We start from the raw sequence: 19569 nt of genomic DNA, 5'->3' as shown, positions 1-19569 counted from the left end.
TGCTTTTCTGATTTTATTATGATGTACCACAATATATGACAGATCTGTTACTGTGTCAGTCAGTGTAAGTGTGTATGGATATACACACACACACTTGTGTAAATGTAATGGAAGTTCTTTCCTAAAACACAAGGATAATAATGAAGAGTATATGCAAGGAGATCTTTTACTCTCAATGCAGCAGAAATTTTTCAATCAAAATGGTAATTGCTGTATGAACTGAAGAACTATGAAACTGTAAAACAAGTAGCACTTTTACTGAAGATAGAAATGCAGAGGACAGGCATTAAACTTGTGAAATAAATTTTCATCACAGATTTATAGTATGAAAGGAAGCAATTTAACATATCAGCAACACTAACAACAAATCTTATTGTTAGGATCCAAGGTTGGTTGTGGATGAACACAAAACTTTGTGGTATGGACCAAAGGCTAGACATACTACTTACACAGCTGAGAAAAAAAAATTGCTTATGTAAGGATTGTTTTGCATCCTGGCTGAAGAAGACTTATTGCTATTATAATAATTATTGATTATTAAAGACAGCATTTCTCTATAACCACTTTGTACACCTGCAACACCAGGTCTGCTCTCCATTAAGATACAATTACACTTACCTGCTGCAACAGCAGGCAACAGACTCAATTTTGTTACCAAACCGCAACAGCTGATATATTTAGCCACTGTTATTTCAATTAGGCCAAGATGATATTGTAGTTCTAACAAGATATGATATAACTAGACACGGTTTATGCAAATGCAGCAATAACACAAATACTACAGAGATAAAGCGGTTTCAGTGCCCGTTGCACAGTTGCGTGCGTGCTGAAAGACACCTTTTACGTGAGCGACACCGACTCAGTAGCAGAATTTTTTAGCGTTTGCTCCCTGTGCGCTGACCCCGCATTCAGCCCGGCTGACCGGGCGCGCTCCGCAGCCCGAGCGGTGCTGGGCGCTGGCGGGCGGCTCTGAGGGAGCCCCGGCGTCTCGGGCCCGCGACACCTCCCACCGCGGCCGCCCGACAGCGGGGCCGGGCGGCGCGGCACCGCCGCACAAAGGATCGCCCGGCCCAGCCGCGCCGGCCCGCCCTCGGCCTGCGCGTAGGGCGCGGCGCTGGCCCCGGGCTGCTCCGGGGCACGGGACACGCCGAGCACCGCCCCGGCCCGCCGCTCCCGCCGGTCCCGCCCGACGCTGCCTGCCCGCGGCAGGCGCTGCCCCCGGCCGGGCCCCGCGCCCGCCTCGCTCGCCGCGCCCACCCGACCCGCCCGGCGCACGCCGCCCCCGGGGGCCGGGGCGCAACGAGGGGCGAAGACACCCGGGCCCAGCCCGCGCCGGGTCGCCCCGCGCCCACCTCAAACACCACTTCTTCGTCGAACTCCGGTGTCATCCTTGCCCGCCATGCCACCCCCTCCTCGCGAGCACGCTGGGAAACCGAGTCCGCCGTGCCGCCGGCCGCCTAGCCCCGCCCCGCTGGGCACTGCCTGGCGCCGGGGAGGACTACAGCTCCCAGAAAGCATAGCGAGCGCCCGGTTTCGGGCGCCCTGTGGGCGGTGCTGATGGGGAGGGGGCAGCGGGGGCGGGGAGGGGCGAAGGCGCGGCAGGGGTGGCCAGTAGGGGGCGCCGGAGGGCGGCGAGTGGAGGCGCTCCGTGTGCCGCGGCCGCGGGGTGGGATGCGGCGGTGGCGGGCGGGGGGAGCTGCTCCTGCTCCGGCTGCTCCTCCGGCTGGGTGGCGGCGCGGGGGAACAATGGACACCTTCTCCTCGGCCCTCAGAGGGGCCGTGGCGTAAGGGACGAGGGGAAGCACGGCTCCGCGCCTGGGGAGCACCATGAGCTCCGCCGGTGAGTGCCGGGGAAACTTTGGGGAGCGGCGGTTTCCGCCCAGCCGGCGGCAGGCGGCGAGTCCGCGTGCCCCCGCGGCCGGACAGCCTCGCCTCGCTCGCCCCGCGGCGAGGGGACGCGGGGATGAGGGGCTGCTGCCGCCGGACGGGAGCCGAGCCGCCGGCGCGCTCCCTGTCCCGGCAGCGCCGCGCGGGGAGGCGGCCGGGAGCGGTCGGAGCGGTGAGGAGCGCACCCGGCTCGGGGCACAGCCCCTGCCGGGCACAGCCCTTCCCGGGGTCCGCTGCGGGCTCCCCGCACCCTCGGCACGTTTGGCCGCGGGGCCGTGCGGGCGCGTCCTGCCCGAGGCTGGGGCTGCGCGGGTTCAGCCGGGCTCTCCGCTCGCCGCCCCGCGTGTCCCGAGCGGGTCCCGGAGCCCGGGCTGAGCTCAGGCGGGGGAAACCTGCCGGGAGCCGGGCTCTGGCCGGAGAGCCAGCACCAGGGCTGGGGCTCTCGCTCCGTCTGACTCCGCGGAGCTGCGAGAGTTGTCAGCTGCGGCTTTGCCTCGGGGATGTACCTGCCTTGGCCGGGATCTTGCGCGCAGGAGCCCCACGGGGGTACTGGAAAGCGTTCGCTTCTGGCCTTTTCAGCTGCGAGTTGGAACTGACCTACTTCAGTGCTTTCCTTACCTTACCTCCCCCGTTTCTTGACCGCTGCCACTTTAATGACTAAAAGAGCTCCAGGGCAAATTCTTGGTTCCCGTGTTTAAGGGAATTGCTCCTATTTTTATTTGCTTGCACGGTGGTGTGCTGACTTAGCACTTTTGTTCAGACATCTGTTAGATTAGTAGATTCCTTTCTTATCTGCCTAAAGACGACAACAGGAGTCGTTTCTGCACTGAAAACATGTCGTGTAAATTATGATATATTGGTTGGAAACACAGCTAATTGTAGGGTTAAACGGGAAGCAGCAAAGTGCTTCCTGTAAGGATTGGGGTAGTGGGTGTTCTAAAGAAAAAGCAATACGCACTTATGAAGCAAAAATACCAGCCCGGTTTTCAGTGTTTGCCTCTCAAGTATGTCAACTTGTCATTGACTCCAGCGCTAATTTAGTTATCCGAGTTTTCACAGCTAATCAGAATTTACTGGAAAATGAAAAGCAATTTAATGTATCTTTCTGCTTCATTTAAAACATTCCCATTTTTAATATGTTTGATTGAACTGATTTTGTTTAGATTTTGTAAAGCTTGTTATCTCTGCTTAACCAGCTGCATTGTATGTTAATGGTTTTAGTAGTGCCGCTGATTGTGCAGTTCATCCCTGATCTTTGAAGAGTTAAACAGCTGTGCACGTAAGTGTTGGGGGGTGCTCGAGAGCTGGGCTGTTAAAATTTGATACGGTACTAAGTTTCAGAAAGTTGGGTAGATTTTCAGTACTAAACAGTGATTTCAGGATTTTTAGATCTTAGGTACTGTAACTAAATCAGTTTTAAATGTGCATTGTGATGGTGTTTATGGGGGAGGTGAGGACAAAGGGGTTCTGGTGAACAAAGTAAGCAAAAGAGAAGAAGGGATACTGAGGAATATCAGAAGAGCAAGTGGGACAGTTTCATGGCAAATCTAAATTTTAGCAAGTTTTTCAAGAGGGAGGCATAAAGAGTACTGGAGCAGAAAGAGGGAAGATGAGGGGTATTTAAGAGGAGATGAAGAGTATTTTGTGTGTGATGTATTATGTGAAGATAAAAAAAAATACATGGGGAACAGGTGAAACAAGATTAGAGATTCATGATCCTGCTGACAGCATCATGACAGCTTTTGACATTTCAGTTAAGGAGTTCCTAGGCAGGGTGTGAAAAGGCTGAAGACAGCCAGAAGACAGTTCTGGAGGTTTAATATCCCTCTCTTGTTATTGCTGCAGAACTTAGTGCCTGTAATATACAGGCATTCTTTATAAAGCTATTGCTCATATAAAAACTTAACAAACTCCTGTATTTGAATTTCAGTCTTGTGATCTATAGAACCTGTTTCCTACTTGTAAATTATTTAATTGTGAATTCAGTTCTTACTCTGGTTTGTGGTATGTAAGCCAGTTTTCTGACCACAGGTTGGTAATACAGCATTTATTTTAAAATGTTACTGTCTCTGGAGGCTTCAGGTGGAACTTGAAATGCTAGAAATATTTCTGTTTGACTTGAAGGGCCTAAGTGCCTCTCCTGGGTCTTCTTTTAATGTACCTTTAGGACAAAGCAACATGGTACACAATCATCTGTATTGCTGTGATTTTTTAAAAGTAGCATTTGCAGGTGTGTGCTTGATATGCAGGGCTTTCTCTAAGAGAGATACTGTGCTACTTGAGGGGACTGTGGTATGGGCAGAAACCCCAAACATGGCTTCTCCCCGAGGACAGAAGTTCCAAAACGTCTGAGATTGATAACCCAGCCTTACCCTTGCTCCTGTTTACCTTCTGTCTTTCTAATAATGCAGTGCACATTCAGTGTCTTGCTGTGTGTCTTTTCTATTTCCTCTCCAGAATTGTTTCAGTTACATCTCAGTCCAGAACTGAACATAATTCTGCGATGGAGTTCTGCCACAGCTGTTGCTTACATGTTTTAAAATGTATATGTAAGTCTGGAATTGTTGCAGCTAAGGAACTATAGCACTTCCTAAAAATACTTCTATATGATTTGAAGATTATCATATTGTAGTGATCAACCCATATGTTGGTTTCAATCTTCACTTACAGCTATACTCTTGCCATTGCTTTCTCATGCACTGCACAAGATATATTTATATATACACACTGTATATATGATGCCAATGAATGTCCATTTACTCATTTTCTGCCTGAAAGTATTATGCTGGCTTCAAGTATGTGCTTTGCCTTTAAAAGGAAAAAACAAAAGCTCAGAGTTATGAGTTTGACATTTATTATTTCTTGCTGAAGAAACAGTCCTTATATGTGAATCTATAGAGCTTATTTAATGTGGGCAGAATGTATAGCTTAGGCTTGAAATTGGATTTGACAACAACAATGAGAAAAATGTATTTTATTGTCAGAAACGTAGTTCAAATGGAAAAAATATAGCAGGAACAGAATAAACAAAATCAACATGACTTTTCCAATCAAACTTCATTGCTTTCAAGGATTGAAAAAAAATGAGGCCTGCAGCGTTTAATGTCCCTTTAACCCTCCAATGTGTCAAGTCTCATTAGAGTTAGTCAGCTCTGTCTCTGCATGTGATCTTAAAAGGTTGTTTATTCATTTCTTGTCCTTGGTCTGAAGTAATCCCTAACTTTCCTGTTTTATTTCAGTAAGTCAGTGAACAACCTAAGGTTTTGAAATTGATGTTTTCCTTTTGCAGTTTAATTAGGATGTTTTCTAAAACTAGTGGCTTAGAAACCACAGTTTTCCCTTGTACTTTAAAAACTACATGTTTTATCTTCCAGGGTGTTATGACTCATTCCTTTTTTTTTTCTTATGAGCATTGTGGCACCTGAGAAAATCAGAGCCTCTCCATAATGAGAAAATAAATAAACATTTGTAGGAAATTAATTAATGATCTCACAATACTTTTTTGAGGTGTTTACCTAATGAAAACTTCTTTTTGTAACTGAAAACAAAGTAATTGACCTGGAAAGCCTTGTAATGAGTCCTTAAAATTAGGCTGCTAGAGAACAGGATTTTTAGATTACTTATCTGTTTCTTTCTGCAGTGTATTGAGTGCAAGTGCAATAATTTCTCAGCATATCCCAAACATACAAGTAATTATCTTTCTCCCTACTTGTTCTTTAAAAGCCAGATTGGCTTTCTTGTTTCAAGATTGTGAGTTGTAGTGTTTTGTGCCCAAAATAATCTCAGGAACAGCAAATTGGCTGTTGAGCAAGCTCTTCCTTCATGTGAGAAAATACAGCACATTGATTTCTTGGTAGATACCCTCCAGGCATCACATTATTTTCATATATAGCCTACAGATGGGATTTGGTTTATCTGAGAATACAGTGTGCATATGTAAATAAGGTGCCACAAGAAAGCCAATGCATATGTTTGCTGTAGGCCAGCTGCTGCATGGTAATTGTTGAAGCCCTTTTCTTTTCCTAGTATGTGTGAAATAGATTTGTGAAGTAATATGTAAAATATATGTAACCTTAGAGGTGAAAAGGAATAAACTGCCATATATATTGTGTGGTAAAATAAGAGTATTCATGTGACCAGCTTCTATAAAGTAGCTGAGTTGCTGTCAACATCTGATGCCACACTGATTTATTGTTTTATTTTCTTCCTACAGTTTTGTGGTTCAGAAGGGACATTGCTTTAGGGTAGGTTGCAGGATCCTGCCTGGGTGACTTGAGATAGTCCCATAGGGCATCCTGAATACCATGAGGGGAGCCTCTGTATGTGTGAAGCATTGTAAGGAAAAGAATAGCAAGCAGTGTCAGCGTGATAGTGCCTAGAACCATTTGTCCCCTTCTCATGGACAGATGCAAGTCAACGTGACTTGTTCCTAAATATGGAAGTTGTTAACATGATCTCAAAGGTATTGGCATAAAAATTACCTGGGAAAAACACTCCTTTAACAATAGTAGGGTTTATTGCAGAAGGGGTAGTTCTATCTGGTTTTTTTGCCTCAGTTTACCTTCGCATACCATTGTTTCTCCTTGTTCCTCTGTAGGGCAGGGAAAAGAACAAGAGGTAACATTTTGGGAAGGATTTAAAGCTGTTTAATAATAATGCTTAAGATTGCAATATCTTACTGGCTTTTCTGTTTATTCTCATGATAGTGCATAGGAGAAGACACACAAGTGTTTTTAAGTGAGATCCTCAGTTGTCCAATTCTATCATCTGACGAACAGAAATGGGCAGCACTTTAGGGTCAAAAGATTGAGAGTAGAAGTTGTTTCAGGGTGTTCTCATCCTTCTCTGAAACAAATCAAAGGAAGAACAGGAGTACTTAACAGTCAAGCAATAACAAGTGTTGGTCATGGAGGAGATCAGCAGGATGAGAGCAGGTGTTGCTTTTTCCTCAGCATGCTGAAGGACGTAATTCACCAGAGACATAAATCTGTTTTCTGTGCTGTGACCTGAAGTCAGGCAAAGGGCATGTGCATTGATCTGCATAGGTAGTGCTAATGGCAATTTGTTGTTAGAAAAAAGAATGCCCTTTTAAATCTACTTTTTCTAAGGGGGTTAGGAGTTGGTATTTTTAAGCACCTTTTTTTTTTTCTTCAGCACTGAGCATGGTATTGGCTGTTCCTACGTGAGCAGCAGATTTCCTGTTGGTGATGGCAGCATTGCTAGTCACTTTATTTATGGATTTCTTCCTTTGCATAGTCAAACAGGTTGGAGGATATATCTTTGACAGTTACTCTGGCTCCCAAGCATTTGATCTGTTTATGCAAATAACATCTTATATTTCTACGCAGATTTGCATTTATTACTGGAATCCCTCGATGCAGGGATTCTCTTTGAGAAAGGTTGGAGATGGGAGTGGGGAAAATCATAATGATTCTCTAATTTCCTGAGTACGACAGGCTAGAGAATACAATGTCCAGTCCAAAGTTCCCTCTGAAAATTCTACATGTGTCAGAAAGTGAGTTTTCGTTGCATGTAAGTGCTTGTGGCTCCTCCACAATACTCGGTGAGATATTTCTGTAGTTAATTATCCTTTAGGTTTCATAGGAATTTTAGAGCTTTGTTTATAGTTTGAACATGTCAAACCTCAGTGGTCAGCTATGGAATCTCATCAGGGTTTTGGTGGTCTTTTTTTTTTTTTTGTTTTGGGGCTTTTTTTGTGATTCAAGCGCCATCTGTTACCCAAAACCTTTCACATGTGCGTAAGTATATATTCTATTGTCATCTTAGTTTTTAAATTCTAGGTTAAATTAACCAGGATGAGCTTCCTTGGGATTTGATGTATAATTTTTAGACCTTGGATGATTCTGTAGTTATTTCTGAGATTGCCGGAAGGTGACATTGCATTTCACTAACAGTCTGGTAGGTGTTATGTACAGCAATATTTTCAACTCCCTTCATCTTTTATACTTAACAGATTATTTAGTGCTTAGCTTCAGACCTGCATGGAGCTCTCATAAAATAACTATGTACAATGATTTCCAAATTTTCTTCAATTTTTACTCTCCTAAGTATAATCAGCCATCTCTGTCCTTAGGTGAATAGTTAGTTCCATATGGCACCAGGAAAAAGCCCACTGTCCAAGCAACTAAGTAGCCCATGCATTTGTTCTATAACATTTCCTTGATTATATTTATTGGTTTTTACCTTGCTTATGCTTGCCATTTAACAAAAGTCATTCTCATATGACTTCCAGTCATTCCTTACACCTTTATATAACAGTTGCCTCCTACTTAGTTTTTTTTCTACTCTGGATGGGAAGTTGTCCCTTTGAGAGCACTGTTATGTAGAACTGTGTTTTTCATTCAACAGTGAATTGAATTAGTTTATATGCAACTGAACTTTAATTCTCAATTTCTAATGTCAATCTACTATACTTTCACCCTTGTCAGCTGCTGTAATTTTTTTCTAAGTAGATCATTGCTTGTGTTCTTCAGAAACTTAAAGATATTTTGTTGAGGAAAACTACTGGTATGCATTCCCTTCCTGGAGTATTTCCTCTCACATCACATTTATATTTGAAAGAGCTCTTCATCACATTCCTTTCTGATGGAGCGGTTGACTGCAGATCTGTATTGATACCGAGACTGTAATGTGCCTGTTAATACATTGACCCATATCTACTCTAGATGTAATGTGCTATCAGTTTAAAGCAGACAGTGGTGTCTTTATTATCCCATACAATTTGCTGATCTCTTCTGTCTGCCTGAATGCTTTTTAACATTGAAGTAATTTGAAAAATTCTAGTAGGCTTCAGAAATCACATTGAATTGCACTTATTATCAGAAGTGAATTTTTCTGCTCTGTTCATTATCCAGGTTTCTGCCACTGGCTTACAAACTGGTCTGTATGCTTTGCTTTTCTTTACATTTTCATGGTTTAGTTTTAATAAAACCATGGGGGGTTTTGATAGTTTATATTCAGGTAATGGTGTCACATCGTAATTTGTGTGCTCCCTAATAAATACTAATTAAAAGCCCTGCAGAGTAATCTGGTTAGGTGGTATCCAAAATGTAAGGCACTCTCACTATAGAGAGATAAACTTATGAACTTCAGTTTCTGTGTGGGAAAAATAATCCACAGGATATTGCTTACCTAAGCAGAGTTTAATCTCCTGTATCTTTGTCAGTCTGTTTCTCTCACTTGGGCATCAGGAAGGGTTCCAAAGCAGCCTGTCTCTCTCCTGTTTCCAAGGAGCTTTAATAACTTCGTAAATATTACTGAAATGGCCCAAGTCTACTACTGTGTTGTGATCTGTGGCAAACTGGGCATCCCTTCTTTATTTTTCTGCTGTGTAACACAGACTCCTTTATTGTCATCACTTCATATTCCAATTGAATAAGTAGTTGACTTGTCTGAAAGTGATGTACAGCTCTCTTTTGCTGTTCAGGATCGGTAGTTACCCACCTAAAGAGTTAATTTCATTTTTTCATAGCAAAGTATTGATTCATCTCTCTGTGGGAAATCTGCCTTTAGATGGGATGCAGAAGGTGGGATAGCCTTGGCAGTAAGTGGCAGCTGGGTCACTGTTGCCAGTGGCTGTAGGGAGCCTTTGGAAATAAATTCTGGATTCCCTCTTGTAAAATTTCTTGAAAATTGTCTCTGCCATGAGAGGTTTATCTCTTCACTAATATAATGGCAGCAAGGGTGGCCATTCTAAGTGTAGGTAAAGGCAGTCTAAGTACCGTTTAGTGATTAATGTCCTAGAAAAACATGGTTTTACTGTTTCTGGCTCTCTGCTTAGACCAATGGCTTGCTGTTTAGGAAATAGTTGTAACTGAGGGCGTCTGCCCTTTTAAATTTTTTTTTTTTGTTTTACCTGTCTAGATTTCCTTCAAACAAACAAATCCCCACAAAACAAGCCTAAACTTTGAAACTTCATTCTAATCTAAGCTAGAGATTAAGATACAGTGCATATCTATAGTAATAATGGTGGTAAAACGCAACCAAACACCAAGCCCACATTTTGAAGGGAACAATAAATCAATGGCCTACCTTATCTATTTGCATGTGAAACATTAACTAATGTGTTTTCTTGAGGGTGTTATTTAACATGTATATGACTTAATGAAAGTATACCTATATATTGGTCAAAACAAGGGTAGTAAATACAGAGGTAATACATAAACAGCACGAGAAACTTGTTTACTTTATAAATTTGCACATATCAAAAAACACTCAAAGGTTTTAAAAATCTGAAAGTATTCCAGCACATGGAAATGAATTGGGCATAAATAATCTCCTGAAATATTAAAATGTTTCAGACATACTTTAAAAAAAAGCAACCACAACATAAGCAAACAAAAACCCCCAAACCCACTCAAACAACAGGATCAAAACTCCACAATCTCAAAGTTCCTCATGAGCTCCTTTTCCTGAGTGCGGTACACTCTCCCTGAGGTTTGTCATCTTGTTGTGCCAAGTGGGTCATAATTCATAATAGCGGTGACTGTTTCTAAGTCAGACAAGTTGGGAAGAGTAATTTTGTACAAGGCACAGAAATAGTGTTTTACAATAGAAAGGTACCGCCTTGCTACAAATCACTGCATTAACTTCATACCACAGACTAACTGAACTGTTGGTAGTGATGTGCCAGTTTTGCACCTGGTACAGTAATTCATCTCAGTATTGTTTGAGGAGGAGAGGAAGGAAACAAGGAATTTTAGGTTACACATTTCTCAAGGTGGTGGAGGAGGGGACTAAACCACCCTGGTCATTATTCTGGCTGTCCCATTGTCTTTGTGGTTTATTATATGTGTGGCACTTAACATACTTGCAATATTTTAAAATGATATTACAGTTAAAACTTCAGAACCTGCAGAATCTGCTCTGCTTTTCTTGGCATCAGACTTTAGCATGTGAGGGAGTACATGTACTAATATGATGTTAAACTGTTTGTTTATGAAAAGACTTTGAAAACTTCCCTACCACTCCTTGATGTGCCTATTAAAACAAAGAAAGGCAACTAGTAAAGAAATGGTTTTAGGGAGGGAAGGCATGCTTTTCAGAGAAAAATGTATCCATACACACATTGAGTTCTTATAGATCACGAATGTTAGAAAACTTTTAATACTACTGCCTTGCAGGTGAAGTGGTTCTGTGGGCAATGGTAACTAAAGTCCTTGTTTTCCATCCTTCCTAGAAATTAAGAAGCCACCAGTGGCCCCCAAACCAAAATTTGTCCTGGGACACAAGGCAGCGCCTCCACCTGTCGCACCGAAGCCGGATATTGTACTTTCAGGTGGGATACAAGCAGCAAGGAAAACCAAGCCAGCAATTGCACCGAAACCAAAGGTTCTCAAGAGCTCTTCCATCCCGGAAGTTAAACCTCCATCATCTACACGAAAAAGCACAAAAAGCTTTGAGGAGCACAGGGAAGATTCTTCTCAAACTCTAGACCGTTTGAACTACAAAAATGAAACCTCAGAAGGGAGTACTGGAAACACAGCATATATTCTACCTGTGTCACCTTGCAGATTTGGATGCCTTCATAAACTTGGAAATGGAGAGAACACCCGTAAAACGCAGATCATTCTCGAGCACTTTGATACCTTAGAAAACATCAAGCTTGATGAAAGAAATGCACTATCTCTGGGGGATAGTCACAATGAAAAATTGGCAAGTAGAAGTCAGGTGGTTTTGAAAGCCAGCATTTTGGAAGAGAAACTCAAGGATGTCCTAACTCACGGTGTGTTTCCTAACAGCAGTCCTGTGAGGCACAGGTATGCAGACAAATTTGACAAAGGGAATGGTAGCAGTTCCAAGAATGATGTTAAAATAGAGTTTATGGAACTTGTACAATCTCCGTCATCTTCTGAGATAGTTCAAGGAAAGCAACAAAATACTGATGGTAAGATTATTGCTGATGAGTTTCAGATGTCTGAAATTTGTCCTAGTTTGATTGAAAATAATCACAGTTGTTCTTCCCCATTGGACAAGGAAACTCTAGAGAATGAAAATGTAAGCAGACATTGGATGTTTTCAGGTGAAGTAGGGATGAAAGCAGATTCTGATAAAGCCTTCCCTGAGATGTCTTCAGTCCTGAGCTCCAAAGTGCTTCCTATCCCTAAGCCAAGAAAGCCACGTGCTGCGTGTCTAGTCCGTCAGGATGGCATAGACAGCACAGGAGAAGGAACAAAGGAACCATCTAATTTAGAGACAGATTCTTACGGTGTTGTGGACCAAAGCTTAAAAAAGCCAGCAAGAATTAATGTCCTTGGTCAAAGTGTTTGTTATAATAATAATGCAGAAGTGCTTCATCCTGAAAAATGTGAGGTAACTCAAAGCAATGCAGAAAAAATGTCTCAGGTAAAGGAGCCTGCTGTGAAAGAGTCAGATTCACAAAATCTTTTGCCTCAGTTTTCACACAGAAGTCCTGATTCGGTGAGACATGTTGAATCTTCTTTAAATGCAGACCATAACTTCATGGATGAGATAACAGATGACACCAGTATGCCAGATGCTGTGGAAAAAAGGACTAACTTTGTCAGGTGTGATACCTTGTCCATGAGTTTGCCAAAGCAGCTCAAATTGGCAAGCAGTCAGTACTCACTTGCTGCCAACAGCCTCCATGTTTCCCCACAAAACTTGGAAAATAAAGAAGTTAAAATAAAGGATGAGAGTTCCCCTAAAGTTATTCCTAAGAAACCACAGAGACATGGCCTTCCAGCTGCTGGCCTGCTGAAAAAAGCTGCGTCAGCAGAGCTTGTGGACAAAAGTTCTTACACCTCCAGTGAAGACAAATCGAACAGCCTTCTAGAAGGATCTCACTTTGCACATCCACGAGCCAAGGAGCAGGATGCACTTTTGTCTTGTGACATACCTAAACGTTCTTCTGAAAAACCCGTCTGGAAGTTACCTCATCCTATTCTTCCGTTTTCAGGAAATTCTGAATCATTAAAATCTGCTACCAGTTTCAGCCACTTGACTGTTGTGACGAAGCCCAGGGCCAAGTCTCTCTCTGCTGTGGACATGGACAGGACAGACAAGCCCTGCAAAGACCATCACAAGAAAAATAGTTTGAAAAAGCTTCTGAACATGAAACTGTCGGTTTGCTTAAAGAAAAGTGACTTTCAAAAATTTCTGTCTAAAGGCAGCCAGTCAGTGGAGAGTGCTGTTGCCAGCATTTCCAGTGGGAATGGGTATGGAAATAGCAGTAATATAGGGTCTGTAGGCTGTGAAAGGAAAGCTAAATCTGCCAAGGCGCATTCCATAGAAATAAGTAGTCCGGCATTACAGAAGAAGAGGCAGAGAAACAGAAGTCAGTCTGAGATGCAAAATAACCCAAGACTGGAGTCTTTAGATAGACGTGGACTTTTAGGAGAAAATTGGTCCCAAATGCCTTTGAATTATGTAACCAGCAGTTGTGATCCAGAGTATGAGAATGTGCGTCACTATGAGGAAATACCTGAGTATGAGAACTTGCCTTTTGCTCTGGGTGCTAGGGGAAATCTCTGCTCTGAATGGCAGAACTCCAGCAGTGTGGAAGACCAGAGCACTGACTTCTGTGAAGTTGAGGAGCCTTGTGAAGCTACAACCAGGCGTTGGAGACTTGACAGGTAAAATAAAGAGAAAGGGGAAGTTAAACAGCTGCATTGTAACTCTGTTGGTTGTAAATGATAACTTGAGAGGCTGTACCTCTTCCATTAAATGCCAGCAGGACAGTTGTTCCTGTATATCTTTCTGTAGGCTTTTGTTGTTTTGAAAACTCCCTGCATTTGGCAGTGAGTCAAGAGGAAAAGTAAGCGAGTTATTCCTCATATATTCCTCAAAATTTGGGAAACCTTTCCAGGTTTAATTAAAGCAAATCAGAAAAATTAATATATTTGTATCCAAGAATACTTCAGTGGGGAGGGGTGAACCTTACCAGTCTCACAATAAACTGGAATAACTATCCAAAGAGTGCATAGTTGCTAGGTTTGTAGGGAGAATGAATATATTTTTAGATCTGTTGATAGAGCTGGGAAGAGCAGACAAGCTTTTGGTTATGCAAATTCTTCATCAGGTCTGAAAGCTTTTTTGGGTATAACAGAAGGTACTGCCTCTCTCGAAATAGAGCAAGTCTTCTGTATCTGCCTGTGCTCCTGGCAAAGGTGGTAGTGGTGCACAATTTCTGTGTGACTCATAGAATAGTAGTGTGATGGAGTTTGGTAACTCTGTAGGTTGCTGCTGTGTTTCTTTAGCTCAGGAGGCAGTGGAGACAGTATCAGCAGATTTAAAAATGGATTGTACAGGTTTATAGATATAAGGAAACTGCCTCCATTTGCCCCAGGGAGGTTTGGATTTGATATTAGGAGAAATTTATCCACTGAAAGAGTGGGCAGTCAGGTATTGGAATAGGCTACCAAGGGAAGTGGTGAAATCACTGTCCTGGAAGTGTTCAAGAAATGTCTGTCTGTGGCACTTGGGAACATGGTTTAGTGATGAACTTGGCAGTGCTGGTTTAACAGTTGGACTGAATGATTTTTGAGGTGTTTTCCAACCTTAATGATTCTGTGATTCTACGTCCGAAACAGCTGCTAAATGGAATAGGCAGGAATAGATCTTTTAATATTTGTAATGCTGTGATGGATGCTGAGAAGAGAAATGGACCATAGAGAGTGGCCAGAGTCATGTGTTCTCCCTAAACAGCATCACTTAGTGTGTCTGTCAGTGTGGTAACAGGTAAAGCATTGCTTTGTCCCAGTATGGTATTGTGCAATTTCTTAACTGATTCATTTCTTAGCTGATCAGGTTTTCTGACAAATCCTAAAGATTTATCTCAAACCTCAAAAGTTTGAGATAATAACCTCAAAATCAATAAATCCTCAAAGATTTATCTCAAACCTCAAAAGTTTGAGATAATGACCTCAAAATCAATAAATCCTCAAAGATTTATCTCAAATCTCAATAAAGATTTGAATAAAATATGCAGCCTGTATATTTCAAAGTCCCCAGCAAACTTCTTCACACTACTGAGAACATATGCATTGCGACAAGAATAAATGAATTAGCTTCTAGATAGTCACATTTAACTTCCTTTTTCACTGAGAGTTACTAACCTTTGTTTCATTTTGGATGTGTGTATGGTAAACACATGCTCCAAAGAACCTTTGTTCTCTTATATAGGAAGAGACAAACATTTTAAGGTGCATCCTATGTTGTTTGTTGGGAAGGGTGAAATCTTATCATGGAAAATAAGATTTCTAGTTATGGGCTAGGTACTGGTACATTTATTCAAGTGGTTGTTGAGTATATTTATAGTTTATAGCAGGGTGTTTCTTAGTTTTGTTTTGGTATACTTTAATTTCCTGACATAGTATATGCTTTTTGTGTAAGTCTAATCTTTGAGCATCTTTCAGGGATTTTGACCACGCTCTCTTGGTATTTCCTCAATTTGGTGTACCTGAGAAGGGTGAGGGCAAACTTGCATAAGGGCACATTTCATGTGTTTATGTGACTCATTTTGGTTTGTGTTGTTTTGTTCTGAATACAGGTGAATGTCTGCTTTAGGAAGAGAATAGCTTTGCTGTATGAAGCATAGTAGATCTGAGATTGCAGTTGCTCCTGAAGTGAAATTCTGTAGTTTCCTTATTTGGCTAAATGTGTAAGGTTTATTGTTATTTCCTCTCCACACAAACCTTCCCCAGTACCAGCGGTGATATAAGGGTTTAAGTGGTCTCTCTGCCACATCTACACTTGAAGCTGCTCCCTAAGTTGGATGTCCTTGGCTGGGCTTGTGTTGTTTTTCTTTAAAAAGCACCCATAGAAAACAAGAACTAGACCCATTTATGTGTTTATTTTAAATCAAATTAAATAGTCGGAAACTACCTTAGGAAACAAGTAATGCATGTAGTTACTTCAACAGATTTAAGAGAATAAGGAAATCCCTAGGGAAAAAAGGGGGCATAATAGTACAGTAGTCTCTTGACCTGGATCAGTGCTGCTGAGAGAACAGGGATGAATATTTCATTTTGGCTGTGCCTTGGGAGGTGTAAGGGTCCTCGCCTAGACAGGCCAGGCAGGCAGCTTCTCCAGTTTTCCCATCCAGTATTATCTCAAATCCTTTGAAGCTTCCTTATCAATGTTGTCTCACCCTTTCTGCATATTTCTCTAAGAGCTTTTTATCATTTCCTGGGCCAGGCTGCTAGAGAAACAGTGCTGCTGTTGTTATTGAAATAATTGCCTCTCATGTTTTCCCCAGCCCGTCAGAACATGCACTCCGCTCTTTTTCATATATTGTGGCACACAAATTCCTGTAATGCACTGCTAATGGGGATCTCAAAGCAAATTATGTTCTGATTAAAACCAATGTACAAATGAGATTGTTCTTCTGAGAAATTCTGACCACACTTCTAGTCATAATAGTACATTCGGTATATTAAGTCTGAATGCCAGTCTTGCCATTACCAGAAGAGTTCAACGGTGTCTTCAGCTCATGCTACATTTCTTTCTGGAGGAAGAAATAAAATTTTGATAATGTACTCAATGCTTTGGTGGTTACAGAGGAACTTCCTCACAATCCCATCTGGTGAAACAAGTATGCTTTAGTGGAGAATAGTAATAGCTTTTGATGCTTTTATCTGAACTTCACGTGTAATATTTAATTCAGCTATGTTTTGTTTGCTTGAACCTTCCCACAGGGAATTACATGCAATTACAGCAAGTGGCTGGCCTGGGTAATTAATGGTAGTAGCAGTTCTCAGAATTTAATTTCTGACATATTTGATGTCAGCCTCCTTTCTACTGAAAAGAGAAGGCTTGACTTCGAAAGGAAGAGAGTCAGGCTCCTGATCTGGTGTATGAACCACTGAGGTGGAACAGGTGCTCCTGCTGAGAGTCAGAATGGATTAGACTTTTGTTAAGCAGTTCAGGGGAATAGTCTCAATAAAATAAATAATGTCAGTAGCTTGGGAGCAGATAGTCTATGTTTTCTTTCCACTATACAAAAAATAAGTATTTAAAAATGGTGTTTAAGGATTGTTTTGGTCTAACCTACCTGTTTAGCTGCCAGTTTAAAATGGATGATTTAGATTAATGTCCTTTTATGAGTACTCTATAAGCAAAGTGAGTGAAGACTAGATGCTGTGAGATAGAAAATGAGCTGTTAAGTGTGAAAGAAGTTTGAAATATCATTATCCAGTCAGATAGCAACAGGAAATGCAGCTCTCTGGGATTGCTGGGTTTTGTGGGGGTTTTTTTTGTGTGTGTTTTTGGTTTGTTTGTTTTGGGTTTTTTGTGTTTTTTTTTTTTTTTTTTTGTGGTCTTCCTTTTGGTATTACATTTTTCTATGCAAGACAGATGTATTTTGAGAGAGTCTACTCTTACAGCCTTCTGGGAATAGCATACTGTATTTACTGGCTACTTTTGACAGTGTTCCTTGAAGATGTTACAAATGTACATGACTGCTGTTTTATTTATGACTGTGTCATTGTGTTTCCAGCTAGGATTTTTCTTTGGAAAAGCCTGGAGAGGGGGGAGGACCATGTGACAACAATCCTTTATGATTTCCAATGTTGATTTAATCAAATATTACTTTGTATTTTACCCACGCCTGCTGATTTAAAATAATCCATTGGTTTTCCAGAAATGAGCATGTCAATGCAAAATATAAGTTTAGTTTTCTGTACTAAATTCTGCTTTGGGGACAGAGTTCCCAGAGGTCAGTTAAGTGAAAACCTTTGTGGAATATTGAATTTCATATTGAAATCTGTGTGGTTAAGCACTTCGCTTTGATACATACTCCTCTTTGATGTCGTGGTGCGTTTTTTTTGTATGTTTTGTGGGGGTTTTTTGTGTGTTTTTGGGGGTTTTTTTGCAATTGCAAAATTTCCATTCAGAAACACTAAATTAATAAAAGACTGCAACATTTAAATAGTATTTAGAATATTGCAAGTTCAAACTTTTATGCAAGAGATTTGAATGCACAAAATACATTTTAGGTATTGGATATGTTATACTCATGTCTTCTTCTTATTGAATTTTTTTGAAAGATATAACTTCCTGATAAGTAGAGGCCGAGTATATAGAGACTTTTTTTTTTTTTAATTTCATCTGTTTCTCAAAGATTATTTTCTGATCTGGAGAAGATCAGTTCCTCCTTCTACATCAGCTCTGCAGTTTTGCATTGTCTTCCAGTCTCCCCTGTGTGTCTAGCTGGCTTCTGCCACCCTTGGTTGTACATAAAATTCTTTCTCTGCAATTGCCCATCATGTTTTAATGAAGTAGCTTTGATAATAGGCGATTTTGGTTTCCTTTCAGGCTCCATTATCCTTGGTCATGTGTTATCACTGGCTTTCTTTCTGTGTTGTGCTTCCTTGAGCCTGCCTTTCTTTTCCCCTGGCTGCTTTTCTCAGAGGGGGTGCAGCAGGGGGCCTCTGGCAGCTCTAAGGAGTGAGTTCGAGGGCTCAGACCCGCGCTCCCAGTGCCCCCAAGGCTGAGTGCAGAGCCTCACTGGCAGTCCCAGCCCCATAGGTGGGCATGGACAGGAGTGGACAAAGCAATTCTTGCCTATCAGATAAAAGGAATAAGCCATTTTCCTGACTTGTCACTTTTTGCTCTTACAGACCATGAAGAAACACATTCTGTAATTGTTAGGCATATCTAATCAGAGTCAAATCAGGGAGGCATGGAAATTTTAGTGAGAAGTGGTAGTAATACAGTTGCTTGGGAATATTGATGTTTGACATAAGGAGTTTGGGGAGAATGCAAGTGTTGGGATCCTTGGGTCTGGAATTCCTCTGTTTTGTAGTGTCAAGTTAATTATTTTGGACCACAAGGGTAGCATGTCAACCTACATGGAAGGCTCACAGTTATACTTTTTACTCAGCAGAGCATATAGATTGTTTTGGGTTTTCTTTTCTTTCTTTCCAAGAAACTTTATGTGAATCAGTGTCTCCATGGTCTGCTTTTCCAGTAAGAGAAGTTTTCCTTAGCGTTGGAGTGTCTTCCAGTTATACAGCTTTACAGTGTAGTCTGCTATACAACCTGAAGTAAAATGCATATACTGTAAGAAGAAAATGGGAACTCTGGAAAAATACTCAATCTTCTAAAGCAGACTGGTAGAACTATGCTGATACTTTCCCCCCTTGCCTCCCCCTCTTTTTAACATTTTTAAAAATATCAGAATAAATAGAAACTTTTTTTAGAATCTTGACACATTCTCATGCAAATATGCTTTTGAGATATGCTGATTTAATCTGTTTTTACAGTGGGAGAGATTCTGAGGTCTGATTGTCTCCATCTTCAATGAAGGAGAGAAAGAAGTTGAAGAACTACATTTTTCCAATACTGTTATTCTGGTGTACAATCCAGTCAGGAAAAGATTTAAAATGTCTTATGACATCGAAATAATTGTGAAGATCCCCAAGATGGTAGTGAGAAAGAATTTTTGTCTTTGATATTTGTTTAATCCCTCTTTTCAAGGGCACTCTTTTGATCTTGGTAAAAGGAAGAGGTAGGTGAAGAAGGCTGGCACTGCCGGGAATCTTCTGAGAGAGTTGGAGGTGCAATAGCGAAAGTCTTGTAAGTTATCAGGTGGTATTAAAAGTGCTACATAAAAACAGGTGTGGTTTCAATTCTCGTTATCTTTTTATTTTATGTAGTTAGGGCTGGGTGTGCTTGTGGGTGTGCTTACTGCCTTACTAT

General features: G+C 41.6%; 2 protein-coding genes across 7 annotated transcripts in view; one reads left to right on the top strand and one right to left on the bottom strand.

The window, feature by feature from the left end:
• VEZT (vezatin, adherens junctions transmembrane protein) overlaps window positions 1-1474 on the bottom strand; it is a 60193-nt gene extending 58719 nt beyond the window's left edge. For all 4 annotated transcript variants that reach the window (XM_030261543.4, XM_030261549.4, XM_030261560.4 and 1 more), the window contains exon 1: window positions 1353-1474. In XM_030261543.4, coding sequence (XP_030117403.4) covers window positions 1353-1388 — 36 coding nt within the window. In that variant the 5' untranslated portion in view covers window positions 1389-1474. The remainder of the gene's footprint in view (window positions 1-1352) is intronic.
• FGD6 (FYVE, RhoGEF and PH domain containing 6) overlaps window positions 1334-19569 on the top strand; it is a 72708-nt gene continuing 54472 nt past the window's right edge. For 2 of the 3 annotated variants that reach the window (XR_012053489.1, XM_072923226.1), the window contains exons 1-2: window positions 1334-1840; window positions 11087-13502. Coding sequence is in view for 2 of the 3 variants with exons in the window: in XM_072923226.1 (XP_072779327.1) it covers window positions 1828-1840; window positions 11087-13502 (2429 nt within the window). In the remaining variant the exon portion in view is untranslated. The remainder of the gene's footprint in view (window positions 1841-11086; window positions 13503-19569) is intronic. The other variant, XM_012569120.5, reaches the window with a different exon arrangement.

The sequence above is a fragment of the Taeniopygia guttata genome, chromosome 1A (genome assembly GCF_048771995.1).
Source record: "Taeniopygia guttata chromosome 1A, bTaeGut7.mat, whole genome shotgun sequence".
NCBI lineage: Eukaryota > Metazoa > Chordata > Aves > Passeriformes > Estrildidae > Taeniopygia > Taeniopygia guttata.
The sequence above is the reverse complement of the archived record's forward strand: the minus strand, read 5'-3'. Positions and strand labels throughout refer to the sequence as shown.